Source organism: Arvicola amphibius, chromosome 10 (genome assembly GCF_903992535.2).
Source record: "Arvicola amphibius chromosome 10, mArvAmp1.2, whole genome shotgun sequence".
Taxonomy (NCBI): domain Eukaryota; kingdom Metazoa; phylum Chordata; class Mammalia; order Rodentia; family Cricetidae; genus Arvicola; species Arvicola amphibius.
In genome coordinates this window covers 45,613,175-45,628,169 of record NC_052056.1, presented here as the reverse complement: position 1 = coordinate 45,628,169, position 14,995 = coordinate 45,613,175, and the positions used below count along the sequence as shown (strand labels likewise).

General features: G+C 41.9%; 2 protein-coding genes across 3 annotated transcripts in view; both read right to left on the bottom strand.

Moving 5' to 3' along the window:
- The window catches only part of Cfap44 (cilia and flagella associated protein 44), an 89,236-nt gene extending 85,406 nt beyond the window's left edge, over positions 1-3,830 (bottom strand). Inside the window, exon 1 of the mRNA XM_038346102.1 lies at positions 3,701-3,830. The gene's annotated coding sequence lies outside the window, so the exon portion shown is untranslated. The remainder of the gene's footprint in view (positions 1-3,700) is intronic.
- A 2,794-nt stretch (positions 3,831-6,624) lies between these two features.
- Positions 6,625-14,995, bottom strand: part of Spice1 (spindle and centriole associated protein 1) — a 46,665-nt gene continuing 38,294 nt past the window's right edge. For both annotated transcript variants that reach the window (XM_038345532.1, XM_038345531.1), the window contains exons 14-18: positions 13,916-14,400; positions 11,848-12,028; positions 9,505-9,607; positions 8,665-8,752; positions 6,625-7,426 (exon numbers count right to left, since the gene is read on the bottom strand). In XM_038345532.1, coding sequence (XP_038201460.1) covers positions 7,373-7,426; positions 8,665-8,752; positions 9,505-9,607; positions 11,848-12,028; positions 13,916-14,400 — 911 coding nt within the window. In that variant the 3' untranslated portion in view covers positions 6,625-7,372. The remainder of the gene's footprint in view (positions 7,427-8,664; positions 8,753-9,504; positions 9,608-11,847; positions 12,029-13,915; positions 14,401-14,995) is intronic.

Genomic DNA, 14,995 nt, shown 5'->3' with positions numbered 1-14,995 from the left:
CACCTGAAAGCTCTAGACCAAAAAGAAGCAAACTCACCCAGGAGGACTAGACAGGAAATAACCAAATTGAGAGCTGAAATCAACAAAATAGAAACAAAGAAAACAATACAAAGAATCAATGAGACAAAGAGTTGGTTCTTGGAGAAAATCAACAAAATAGACAAACCTTTATACAAAGTAACCAAAAGGCAGAGAGAGAATATTCAAATTAACAAAATCAGAAATGAAAATCCAGAGAATTATCATACTTCAAAAATCTGTACTCCACAAAACTGGAAAACTTAAAGAAAATGAACAATTTTCTGGATAAGCACCACACACAAAAATTAATTCAAGACCAGATAAGCAAATTAAATAGATCTTTGACTGCTAAGGAAATAGAAAAAGTCATTAAAAGTCTCCCAACCAAAAAAAAGTCCAGGACCGGATGGCTACAGCACAGAATTCTACAAGAGCTTCAAAGAAGAACTAATACCAATATGCCTCAAGTTGTTCCACACAATAGAAACAGAAGGAACATTACCAAACTCATTTTATGAAGACTACAATTAGCCTGAAACCCAAACTACACAAAGACACAACTAAGAAAAAGAATTACAGACCAATCTTCCTCATGAATATTGATGCAAAAATGCTCAATAAAATACTGGCAAACTAAGTCCAGAAACATATAAAAAAAAAATCAACCACTGTGACCAAGGAGGCTTCATCCCAGATATACAGAGATGTTTTAAACATATGAAAATCCATCAATGTAATCCACCATATAAACAAACTGAAAGAAAAAAAAAACATGTGATCATCTTATTAGATGCTGAAAAAACCTTCAACAAAATTCAACATCTATTTACGATAAAGGTCTTGGAGAGAGAGCAGGAATACAAGAAACATACCTAAACACAATAATGGCAATATATGTAGCAAGCCAACATCAAACTAAATGAGAGAAACTCAAAGTAATCCCACTGAAATGAGGAACAAGGCAAGGCTGTCCACTCTTCATATTTATTCACTATAGTGCTAAACATACTAGTTAAAGCAATAAGACAAAAAAGGAGATCAAGGGAATATAAATTGGAAAAGAAGTCAAACTCCCACTATTTGCAGATGATATGACAGAATAAATAAGTGCCCCAAAAATTCTACCAGGGAATGCCTTCTGCTGAGAAACACCTTACGTAATGTGGCAGGATACAAGATTAACTAAAAAAAAAAAAAAAACAGTAGATTTCCTATATATACCGATGATAAATGGGCTGAGGAAGAAATCAGAGAAACATCACCCTTTACAATAGCCACAGATAACAGAAAATAACTTGGGATATCTCTAACTAAACAAGTGAAGGACCTTATGACAAGAACTTTAAATCTTTGAAGAAAGAAATCAAACACACCAGAAAATTGAAAAGACCTTGCTCTTGCATAGGTAAGATTAACATCATAGTAAAAATGGCAATCCTACCAAAAGCAATCTACAGATTCAATGCACTATGCATCAAAATCCCAGCAAAATTCTTCATAGACATTGAAAGAACAGTACTCAACTTCATATGGAAAAGCAAAAAACCCAGGGTAGCCAAAACAATCACACTGAACCTGATAAAAGAGAAAGTGGGAAATAGCCTTGAACACATTAGCACAGGAGACCACTTCTGAAATATAACTCCAGTAGTATAAACACTGAGAGCTACAATTAATAAATAGGACCTCTTGAAACTGAAACGCTTCTGTAAAGAAAAGGACACGGTCAACAAGACAAAAAATGACAGCCTACAGAATGGGAAAAGATGTCCACCAACCCCATATCTGACAGAGGACTGATCTCCAAAATATACAGAGAACTCAAGAAGCTAGACATCAAAAGAATAAATAATCCAATTAAAAAATGGAGTACAGACCTAAACAGAGAGCTTTCAACAGAGGAATCTTGAATGGCTGAAAGACACTTAAGGAAATGCTCAACTTCTTTAGCTATCAGAAAAATGCAAATCAAAACAACTCGGAGATTCCATCTTACACCTGTAAGAACAACCAAGAGCAAAAACACTGAGGACAGCTCATGCTGGAGAGAACAGCTGCTTTGTAAATCAGTATGGTGGTTTCTCAGAAAATTGGGAATCAATCTATCTCAAGACCCAGAAAAACCACTTTGGGGCATATACCCAAAGGATGCACACTCATACCACAAGGACATGTGCTCAACTATGGTCATAACAGCATTATTCATAATAACCAGAACCTGGAAACAACCTAGATGCCCTCAACTGAAGAATGGATAAGGAAAATGTGGTACATTTACACAATGGAGTACTACTCAGCGGTAAAAAATAATGACATCTTGTAATTTGCAAGCAAACAGACGGAACTAGAAAAAAAATCCTAAGTGAGGTAACTCAGACCCAGATAGTCAAACATGGCATGTACTCACTCATAAGCGGATATTAGCCATAAATAAAACAAAGGATAACCTACAATCTACAACCCCAGAGAACCTAGACAACAAAGAGGACCCTCAGAGAGACATATATGGGTCCACTTAGGAAGGAGAAAAAGACAAGATCTTTTTCTTTTAGTTGGCAGCGTTGGGAGGCAGAGGGAAGGTGAAAGGGGAGAAGTGGGGAAGGAAGGGGAGTGAGAAAAAAGGTATAGGTCAATAAAGACACCCAAAAAAATTTATATATACATACATACATACATTGGCTGTCATTCCAGAGTACCAGAGTTCAATTCCCAGCACCCACGTGGAAGCTCACAGTCCCAGGGGATCCAGTGCCTTCTTATGCCCTCCAGGAGCACTGGACACATATGGTACACAGACATACATTCAGACAAAGACTCATACACATAAAATAAATAAAACCTATAAAATTTAACTTTTGGCTGCATTTGTTTATATTTTGTGTGTGGGTGGCGCATATGTGGGCATCACAAGACAACTTTGTAGAAACTGGTTGTCTCCTTCCACCAGAGGGGGCCAGGGACGGGGCGCAGGTTGTCAGGCTTGGAGGCAAGAGCCTTAACCCACTGAGTCACCTTGCCAGCCTTCTAATGTCCTTTGGCTGCCTTGCCCTTTGTATTCCTGAAAGAGCTCTCAGTGTGCCACTCTGATGTAAAGCACTGAGTGCTTCTGTCGCTGTCATAGGAGAATGTAAGAACTCTGAGTTCTTGTACAAACACTCAGCATGGCATAAAAGCCCTTCATTGTGGGGTTCTAAATCACTGCAGCGCCTCACAATCCACTCTGTTCCTACTTCCTCTTCAGTCCTTTTCCTCAAGTGTCTTACCAAGTAGGCAAGGAAGACAACTCATGGCTAGCTGGATACTCTGCACACCCACTTCCTTCCGAATACTTCGCTATTTACCAGCATTTAGTTGCATTCCCTAGACACTTGGCCTGCATTGGCCTCCAATCCTAACAAGAACCCCAGAAGGTAAGCCTTTTTTTTTTTTTTTTTTTTTTTTTAAGAGATAAGGAAACTAGCGCAGAGGGGTCCACTTGACAAGACTCACAACTCAGGTACAGGTGGCTTTGCTGACATCAGGAGCATTCCCAGCAGGCTCTCTTCTCCCCTCTGTGGTGATCTAACTCCTCACCGGCTGCCTGGCTGTCTCTTGCCCCGCATTACCAGTTCCCTGCAAGCAGGAGCTGTGCCCCTGTCTGACCTGCACTGGTGGCTTCGAATGTTTGCGCTGAACTTACCAGGCAAGAGCTCCAGGGAAACTGGGCCGCACTAGTTCCACCTAAGGGAAGTTCAGGCAGGGTTCGCTGCTCTCTGGGTCGCTACCAGACTTAAGGGGGACTCGTGGGGACAGCCCCTCTGCTGGAGCCCACTTACCAGAGGTGTTCAGCACCGCAGCTTGTTTCTACTCACACCAGCCCAAGGACTCCGTTTACTATGGTTGCCACAGCAACGCCACGGGGGGGGGGGCGGCGGAGAGGGCCGCAGGGGCTGGTGCTGTGGGGGAGGGGACCAACAGGCTAAGAAGCGCATGCGTGGCATTACCCCATGGCTTTACCCAAACTGACCAGAGGTGTGTTGTCGGCCAGTCCAGTCTACCCTGGGGAGGTTTTACGACCCACCTCTCTCTTAAAAAAACAAAACAAAACAAAACAAAAAAACCCAGAAGCCCAGCATTCCACCAGTTTATGACCCTAATGACTGAGCACTTTCAGAGGTACGTGCCCCACTTTCCAAAGTGACCACACGGTCCTGAGCCAATTGCTTGTCAATTAAAAACAATTTTTTAAGTGGGTGTGTTCTTAGCGAGGCATGGCAACTTGCCAGAGGCAAAAACACGGAAGACGGATAAGCCAAGGGGTGAGGTAGCATTTTCTAAAGCTACATACCTGATGGCTTTCAGAGAGTAAATAAGGTTTTGTGTTGTGTTTAGAGAGTAAATAAGGCTTTGTGCTCAACCCTCAGGGTTTTTTATTTTAATCTGCAATGCATGTATCAGACAAAGAAACTGTACACAAAATATATAAAGAGCTCTTGCCCTTAATAAAAAAAAAAGCAAATAACCCAACAAAAATTGAACAAAACCTTCTGACGTTTCTTTGTGGAAGAATGGATAGAAATATCAACAGACACTGTACCATATTGGGACAGTTTCAGAATTTTTGCTCTAATGAACAGGGGTGCTAGTTAGGAGCATTCCAGGGGATAGCAAGCTTCCAGGGAGGACTGGATACGTAGAAAAGATTGTCCTCAGAGCATATAGGAAAGTACAAAAAGGAAGTGGATAACTAGAAATTAACGGTGTCCTAAGTGTAATTCCAGCTCAAAGGATTAGATGAAAACAAAGAGGTCTAAAATATTGATAGAATTATTTTTCATGATTTATTAACTTTCTAAATGACTGATTCCTCCATTTGTGTGTGCATACACACGCACTTGTGCAAACGCAACACTAAGAGAAATAAAAATCTAAAGTATTCAGATTGAGAATAATTGCTTTAAAGGTTTTAGGGTGTGGGGGGTAAAGCTAGGAAAACAAAGGAAAATATGTATCAAAGAACGTCCTCAGGGGTAAACAATGCTGTTCCCAGAAGGGAAGAGTTATTAAATGCTAATCTCAGTGCTACGTAGGATAAGCTCTACAGATATTAGTCAGGGAGGTGACAGAGGCCCCTCCCCAACAGACTGTTTCTATGCCATTGTTGATGCACCATAACTAGATGATGAGGCCATATTACTGAAGACTAGTGCTTAAGAGAGTGCTCGGCTTCAAAAGAATCATCTTTGTCAAGCACATGACTCGATCCAAGGCTCAGGGAGCATCACAGAAGAAGGGCAGCAGGATTATTAGGTGGGCAAAGCAGTGAAATGTCCACTTCCAGACATTACATGGCTGCTGCACACATCAGCGCACGGCAGCTGTGGTTACTCATACAAGATCGAGCTAGACAAAATTCCAGCAGAGACAGGGAAGAGGCCCTGAGGTCGGCCCACTCTTGGTGGAGGAACTATGGACAGTTGCTGCCCCTGAGGAAAGGAGCCTAACTCTCCTTTGGGGTTGGTAAAGTGGCCTAGAACCAGTGGACGGCCCCACATTCACGTGCATTTGGGCCACGTTAATTGGCTCAGGTTAGTAATAACAACAACAAAATAAACACGAAGCAGGGAGGAAGACAGGATGAAAGGTACTAGGGAGAGTTGGAAGGAGATAGTGATAGATGGATAAGATCAAAATACATTGTATAAATGTATAAAATTGCTAATATATGTATATATGTATTTCGTTCATGGAGTTGGGAAGATTGCTAAGTGGGTGAAGCATTTGCCATGCAGGCATTAGGAATGGAGTTCAGATCCCCAGCACCACACAGTTACCAGGCACCATGGTGGCTCTCCTGTAATCTCGGTGTGCAGGAGAGGAAGAAAGGGAACCCAGGGACAAGCTGGCTGGCTGGACTAGCCAAATTGGCGAACTCCAAGATCAGCATCAGTATCTTTGGTGAAGAGCAATTAAGAAAGACGCCTGACTTCAATCTCTGGGTCTTCACAGGAACATGAACATGTGCACTTGCACCTGCACACACGCACGTTCACACACACAAGAACGTTCCTATACATTGCCATACACACATAAAAAATACATTTACAGAGAAAGCAGGTGACCTAAATTTTCAGGGAGGTGTAGCACCAAAATGGTTTTATCTTAGGCAAAGAAAGGACTTAAGTAATGAGTTGCAGAACGTACAAAACAAACAGAAGAAATCTGCAAAGATTAAAGCAAATACAGACCTCATACAAATTCATCAGTGTTAGAAGAAAATAATTTTATTTTTTGCTACAACTGAGAAGCCCAGGAGAGAGTTACACAGTGAGATTCCTAGAACATGGTTCTCACCTGCAGTGTAAGGGAAAGGGAACTCTGGGGACTCGGGGTAGCTTCAGAGTGATGTTCCTCTTGCCTCCCCCCCACCCCGCCCCGCCCAAACTCTGAGGTTGGAAATTCCCATCACAGCATAGCAGACATCACTGGAAACAGAAGCCAACACTGAGAACCAGTCAATTCATGAAAGGAAATTCATTTTGGGTAATTTATGGCAAGGAAAATTGAGAACAGTTTTTATATTTCTTTTTCTAACATTATCATTAAATCAATGGACTGCATTTAGACATTTAAACATTATAGTTGGTATTATTATTTAGTAGATGTACATTATCATTTTTGAGATTTTCACACTTAAAACCCACATTAAAAATTTTATTAAACACACAGCCACTGTTACTTGCTTAGGAAAAATAAACATTCCTACACCCACCTCTTGTCCTACATAGTTCAGGCTGTCATGGAACTCATTAAATATTAGAGAGCCCCTGCCTCAAGCTTCTGAATGGTGGGATTATAGGTAGATGCCACAGCCTCAGGCTTTTGCTTTTTAAAGCTGCACGTTTGTTTGGAATGATGGATAGCAGAAAAGAAATTACCATATTTTTCTGATAGCCAGAAAATTTTTATTGTAAGTTATACATAAAGCAATTTAGTTCTTCTGGGAAGCTGATCCACATTTAAGATACACAAAACAAGAACAACAACAAAAATAAAACCTTCAACAGCAATGACAAGAATAACAATATACTACTAAAAAGTTAACAAGGTTAATCAAATAGAAGACTGAAATTTTCCTACAGTCAAAGTTTTATTCACAGGAACTTCATAGGTTAGATGCTTTGTTGAAAAACCTATTTGTAAAGGTAAAATATTAAAAATAATTATTCTTTTCCTTGTTTCTATTAATACAGTATATCTTTGCAGGTTTTTATCTGAAGAAAAATGTCACAACCTGAAAAAGAGGATTCACGAAGAGGGAGGGGAAGGCGGGAAGAAGTCACTGAGGGCACGCTCCAATTTAACTTCTCGACTATGACATGTGGGTAGAAAGAGCGAACCAGCCTTCTTCGCTTTGCTTTTCAGTCTGTTGAACAGAGACACAGAAAGAAGTTAGATACGAGCCCACTAGAGATTCACAGACACTCAGATCAAGTACATACAACAAAGTCACCATGTGTTAAGTGGCTCTGGAGTGTCAGCTCTCCTGCCCTACGGAGATACCACCAAGCAGCTGCCTGCTCAGCGGGCACCCTAAAAGACAACTACCTTTCAAAAGGAAGAAGCCAACATTTATTCAAACCACAGACACAGCTGTAAAGATGATGAAAGAAGGGTTACTGGAGCTCAGTAAACCGAATGATGCTAAGTTCCATGAACATATCAAAAGATAACTTTAAGCTTTTCAGAATTTAAAAATCAGAAAGGACAAATTTTTAATTCTAGGCAACTGGGATAGATAACTAAGGCAGTTAGTTCATCTGGGCCGCTCGTCTCTACTCCCCGTATCTGTTACTGGCTTACCTCTGGAAAATACAACTTTTATGTTTCTAAATATATTCTTACAATTGTCTATGACAAACAGAGAGAAACTGTATTTTTCTGTATTATCAACACACATAAAAATGCCTTCTGTGTTGGGGCTGGAGAGATGGCTCAGAGGTTAAGAGCACTGCCTGCTCTTCCAAAGGTCCTGAGTTCAATTCCCAGCAACCACATGGTGGCTCATAACCATCTATAATGGAGTCTGGTGCCCTCTTCTGGCCTGCGGGCATACACACAGACAGAATATTGTATACATAATAAATAAATATTTTTTAAAAAATGCCTTCTGTGAAAAATCTGATAAACCATAAATGTTTAGCTTCCAAACAGCTCTGGAGCAAACCCGAACACATGAAAATGTACAAGGCATTCATTTACCCCTGTGTTATCACATGTCTAACAAAGGCACCCTCGACAGGGCACACTGGGACAAAGTGCCAGGCTATCCCAAACTCTACCCAGTCACACCACCAACAGCAGGACCAACACCTCATCTCTATAAGCTACTCCAGACCACGGCACTTGGGAAGCAAAATGAAACAAATAATTCCTAGTCTTGGAAGACACTTGGAATCCTATCAAATTTTAACTTATTTCTTAGTTACCCTAGAAAACAAAAGAAATGTATTGTTTTCAAACAGAGATAAGTTACAGTATTTCTTTTCTTTGTAGAATTTTATATCATGTAAAGACAACAGGAATAATAACTAAGAATAGAAGCTAGTCACCCTCCACCCTCACACTCCTGACCCTATGCAGTGATCCTATTTTATAACGTACCTTTGTTCTTGGATTAACAGGTGTGAATCGCCCACTTCCCGAGGTGGCGTTTAGTGGAGAACAAGAATTGCTGGTAGCCCCTGAAGATCTATCCATGAGAAAGAAATGGTCAGAGAGTGGGGTATTACCACTAGCCGTCAACAATTATGGGAACAGCTCTCAATACTGGCAAGAGTTTGAAAAGGTTTGGTGACAGGTCCAAATGAGGTAGATCACTCCTAATACTTCGCCAAAACAAAACTTTGAACTAGGAGTTTACTGCTTCGAGTAGTTTAGCTCTACAGACAGAGAGGAAAGAGCAGAGCTCTCAGGTATCCTCACCTCCGTTCTAACGTCTTGATGGACACGTTACAACTGACCACACAACACTGACTCACTATTAACACAAGACCAGTTTCTGTCAGGGCTGTCTTTGTGTGACAGACACATCCTGTGGTTTTTGACAGATAACTGCACACAATACCATTCGGGTAAGATGTCAAGGCTGTGCAGCAGTGGGAAGGTGGTCAGGGTAGCCTGGTGTGATGAGAACTGGAGCAGCGTGGTACAGTACGAGGATGCCCTTTCCCGATCCACTTACCACTCGAGTGGTTCAGCTAGGCCAATCGGCTTTGTGTTCACTTACTGTAACTGTGAAGTGCTATCCCGGGACACAGTATCTCCTCATTTTGTGCTAAGCAAGCAGCCCTACTTGGCTGAGCTGACTCACTTTACTCTCCCCCAGTTACTTCCTCTGTATGAGTGAATCTGCCTGAACTTAAATTAAGCAGATGCTGGGCACAGAGAGAATGGCACACTGACACTCTTGGTACTTAAATAACAGTGGCCCTGGAGCCCTACCGTCTTGAACTGATCCCGCTGACAGGAGAGATGGTATTGCATTTCGAACTCTCTGGAGCCTCCACTCCTGGAATAGACACCTCGATGGTTCGCTTTCCTTCTTCTAAAATATAAAAGTGTTAGCTTCATTACTTTTCACCAATAAAAGTAGCAATTTTGCTCAATTTCAATACTATTGGAAATTATATATTACAAATTTAGGTGTTTTTATATTTTTATCATGACAGTTCATAGAAGCACTTGAGAGGTGATTTTTAAAAATGAACTTCTAAGACAAGAAACGTCAGCTGTTTCTGCCAATTTCACAGCACGCAAGTTCGCAGGATGCCAGAATGTTCTGACAAGTGCTGTCACACAGAGCAAGAAGTGAGAAACAGAGAGCCCTAAGATACATCAGGGAGCAGGAGGGTGGGTGGAGGGAAGGAACAAGTGGGGGTAACCGTGATTCAAATGCATGTATTTGTGAAATTGTCAAAGAATTTTAAAAATTAAATTTAAAAGCTAAAAGGAGCTAGCCCAAAAGTTTTATTTTTTTTAATTTGATTAAATAGGATTTCATTTCCCCTCATAGTCACGAAATCTCTGCATTTTAAGAAGGATTTACAGGATCCTCTATCAATATGATGGATATAAAGTATTTCACTAGTAAATATTTGTCGATTGCTTGCATATGTATGAAACCCCGAGGTTTCACATAATTAGACTTTGCTCTGGCCAATATGAGAATCCATACCTGGTACTACAAATCTGATCAAAACCCCGTGGCTGGGAGGGTCATAGGCAATGAGCAGAAGATGTTTACCACTGTTGTCTGACTAAATTGTGTGTCAAGGTGCCTTCTAAATACCTGTTTACACCCATGGAGAGATGCTCCTCTCGCCTGACTCAGAGCAGCGTGGTTCTGCAGTGAGCGATGGTGAACGCAGACTCTAGGCTGCTCACGGTGCGAAGACTAAGAGATGCGTGAGTACTCAACTCTCAACGGGACAGTTATCCCCTCCTCTAAGCTCAGGGAAGATCATGGAAAGGGGGCAGAAGGAAGGTAAAAGCAGAAGATAGGAAGCAGTGCTGTCTTCTGAGCGTGACCCAGCCACGGACACCATGAACTCACAGCAGCTGTGGGTGCCTGTCCTGGGCTGCACAAGGGTGGACTTGTCAACGGTCTGTCATGAAGTGGGAGGGGCTTGTGGAGCCATACCCCTCTCTGCAGAACTACTGGCTAATGCTAGATTCTGGGGTATGGGGAGAGGAGGTGTCACCATCTTTAGTTAAATACACTACTCAAGGCCCTGAGGGGATAGTTCCACATCCACGGCCATTCAGACCACCCTAAAAATCAGTGGGTCACAAAACAAAAAGTTATGTGCATGGAAAGGGACCTGTAGGCAGGGGGCTGATGGTGTGACAGAGAAAAGGGAGGAGGGTGAGATGAACCAGAATGCATTCTATACATGTATGGAGTTGTCAAGGAACAAAGCCAATCAATTACTCAGTTACCCTAACAAACAAAAGATTTTTAATTCATGACATATTGTTTATTCTTATTATACCCCACAAGGTTCCTATAAAACCAAGAATCCTATTTTGGGTGTGTGGAGTACTAGATGGGATAACAGAAATAAAGGTAATTTCCAAGAGTCTGCTTTCTTGTCTGTAATTTCAAAAGCTACATAATTTCCAACGGAAGTGAACACTTCCTGTGCCTTTCAGGTACCCGACTTCACCCGAGCACACAGGACACATGGATTCCTAAGCACCAAGGCCCGAGCATCTCAGGGACACCACGAATAGAAGCTTCCAGTGCCTCACAATCTGGGCTTCAGACAGGGCTCCAATCAATACCTCTGATGCAGCGCCATCCTTGAGGGCATAGGTTCACTTCTGGCTAACGGCCAACTTAGAGCTACTTCATTTAATTAACATTCTCTGAATTGCACTACTATAAAACAAACTTTCAGTCACGATTCAATTATTTAAGAGGACCTTCTAGTTTTTCATACTCCTAAACGTAACAAAATAATGGAAAAAATTGACGGGAAATATTTTCCTGGTTTTAAGAGGACAATAATTTGTAATCTGATGTTGATAAAAAATTTAAGTCTAATTTTGACACAATTTTCACAGCATATATCCTAAGCTAAGCATACTGTAATGAATACTCCACTTGGATGGCGCGGCCCTGGACGCCAAAGGCTGTAGGACAAGGGACAGCTTTCCACCACTACTCCTGTCACTCAGTCTCTGACCCAAGCCAGCTTCTCTGCTAAACACAGTGCACTCGGACACCCTTCTTTTGATTCAGTATGAGCTTTCGAAGCTGAGAGTCATGAATGTGTGACCCACCGGCCCAGGCTCTGAGCGGTGACTGAGCAGGCGACACTGGCGAGGAGAGACTCAGGCCAACAAGTCTCTGCTGCTCTATCAGCTGCAGCAGTTTGCCGCGAGCCTCCAGGCTCTGCCGGTTCAACTCTGCAATCCGTTCTTCCATGCTGCTTGGCACTAGAGATGGAACTACTGGAAAATTCTTCAGGGGGAAAAAACGCATAAACTCATTATTAAAAAAAAAATACCAATTCTGATTTTTATTCTAAGTACCAGCAATTTGCTATATACATATATGAAAGATGGGGTAAAATAGTTTATAAATCATTTAACTGAAAAATTAAGACTAAACTAAAGGCATACACAAATTCTTCTACTGCTTCTGCCGCACGAGCACAGTCTAGTGGGGCAGTACTGTCCTGCATCTCTTACTACTCGCCTCAGATGAACCAGAAAGAGAAGATCACATGAGGAAAGATGCCTGCCAGTGAGCCAAATGCCACACTCCTACTGGAGACAGGTCTGAGCGGGGGCAGACTACACAGGAATATCTATCTCTGATATGTTTTTATAAGTTCAGTCTTCAAACACGCTTCATGTCCTGAATTATCTGGCAGACTAAAAATCTGACGAGTTTTTCTGCCCACGTGTCAGCCCCTCCAAGCTGCTTTTAGCTTCGGATATCTGATTTAAAAATATTCATGATTAGAAAGGAACATAAGATACGGAGAGTAAAAGGCAAACAATACAAAACGAAAAGCTACTCCAGAGATATAAGTATAGCTTGAAAGCCCCAAGAGAAATGTACTTTCATCATTCATAATAATTTAATTTAGCTAAATATATCCTTTTGTGGGGGGAAAGCAGTCCCTGATAGAAATGACTAATTTCTACCTATTAGGTTGTGGGGGTTTTGTTTCTTTGTTTGTTTGTTTTTGGAAAAAGGTAAGTAAACCAGTAAGAATCAAAGTCTATTTTGTATTTCCAACTAAAAAAGGGGGTGGGGGGACTAGTAAGGGCAGCAGTATCAGACCTTCCTTTCCAGACTAGTATTTACATCTTCAAACCCATGGCAACCCTGCCTCAGTCCCTTGAGGATTATAGGCATTGAGTCATCATGTTTGGCACTATAGTTACACAGGAAAAAAAATCCTGTTCTATAATATATAAGAGCAATGCTCCTCAGAATGTGACAGACAAGTAGTCCTGGTATCACTGAGGGACATATTAGAAAGACACAAGTCCCACCCCAGACCTACTCAGGCACCACATCCTAGCAAGCTCCTCAGATGGCTCATATGTATATTAAAGTTTAACTAATTCTTTAAATATAATTTCTATAGAAAAACCTATTCTGTGTCCTAGAAAAAAGGTTATTCATCAGTAAAGGGTCAACTACTCTTTAATAGGCCATGTGAAGAGTAAAGCTACTTATAATTACAATCTAGCTACAGTAAGCATTCTATGTCCTCTTAATTCCATGTCATCCGTTCCTAGCTTATCCTTATCCTGCCTAAACATTTTACCTTAATTCTACTTTCTATGTTTTTCCTTCATGTTGTCTTATTGTAGAGTAATATGAACTAACAGGTAAGTTTTGCCTATCCTGTAATGAAGACATGTCAAAGCTATAGTCACTTCTGAAAAGAAATTTCTTTGGATGCCTGTTATGGTTTGAATATGAAACCAACTCACATACTGGAGGCTGCTGGCCAGCTGGTGGGCTTTGGAAGCGACTGGCTCCTGAGGGCTTTACTGACAAGACTGAGCCACCAAAGTAACCATAACATAACAGTATTATGGGGAGGCCATGAAAAGGAGGAGGTAGGGTTTAGCTGGAAGAATTTGGTCACCTGGGACACATCTTAAAGAGATGTACCTTGTCCTCTGACCCTCTGGGCCCCTCAGATAGTAGCCCCTGCCATGTGTTTCTGCCACCACAATGCTCTGCCTAACCTCAAGTCCAGAGCAACAGAGTCTGCCACCTTGAGTAACCCTCTGAAGCCGTAAGTGAAAACAAACCTTCAGTCCCTGTTTAAGTTGCCCCAGCAGTGAAAGGTCTACTGTGCCGAGTCCGCCTGGTACTTACGGCAGCCCCGTCACTGGCACTTCCCTGTTTGCTTGGCTCCCGAAGCCCATCGCCCTGCTCTCCCACGGGCCCGGTAACATTATTCAGGTGTGCCTTGATGGCTGAATTCTGCAGTGTCAACTCAGCAATCCGTGCCATTATGTCCTTCCTCTGTGCCAGTGCCTCACTTGTTCTAAGCTGCTGCCCATCTCCAAGCACTGGGGGCTCCTCTGAGAACACAGGATTTCTCGATTGCTGAGTGGTGGGAAGGGAACTGCAAGGCGGCTGTGACAGGTTAACAAATGGCGTTGGGGTTTTGTTCTCCAGATCTTCTCCCATGTGAGAGACTCTCCATCTCTGAGTGAAGAGGCGATTTTCCTCACTTGAGTTCTGAATGTCTGGATCAACAGGCAAGGTCTTCTTTTCCCAGTTCTGTTCTTTCTCTATGACCTCCACAGTGGGAGGGATTCGTGGGGCAGGACGAGTCTGAACCGTTCTCCTCAATACTGCAGACAAGAATTAAGACAATCATAAGCGCTCCATTTTCCAATAAACTGGCACAATAATCAGCACACTGCTCTGTCATGGTCGTCAGGGAAGTACTTCAGTAGATGGGTTTGGCTTCTGAGTGCCTAAATTATTTTTATGAAGGAATATGTACAATCAAGTATAGAAACTTTCATATTCCTGAGACTGTTTATTAGCTTCTTGCGAATCATGTGTCACAATGCACAATGACACATGTAACTCCTATCAAGGAACAGTGCTGCACGCCTGTGGTCACAAATGATGAGGAATGATCTTGAGTTTGAGGCCAGTGTAAGCTACACAGTCAGATGGGGGGGGGGGGACATGACTGAATTAGTACTATAAGGAATAAAAATCTGATCTGAACAGATGTCACCACTTCCTTAGTCTAGACATAATTAATAACTTCCCAGGCCCCCAAGAAAGAAATATTAAACTACACAATTAGAAAGCACTAAAGAAAAAAATTTTCGCATGCTAGAATAAGAAAGCTGGGGTCCAGAAGAGGAATCTGAGCCCTAACTTCTCCCCCACCAAGTCAATGAGGAGAGGATAAACTGCCAGCACTTGTCC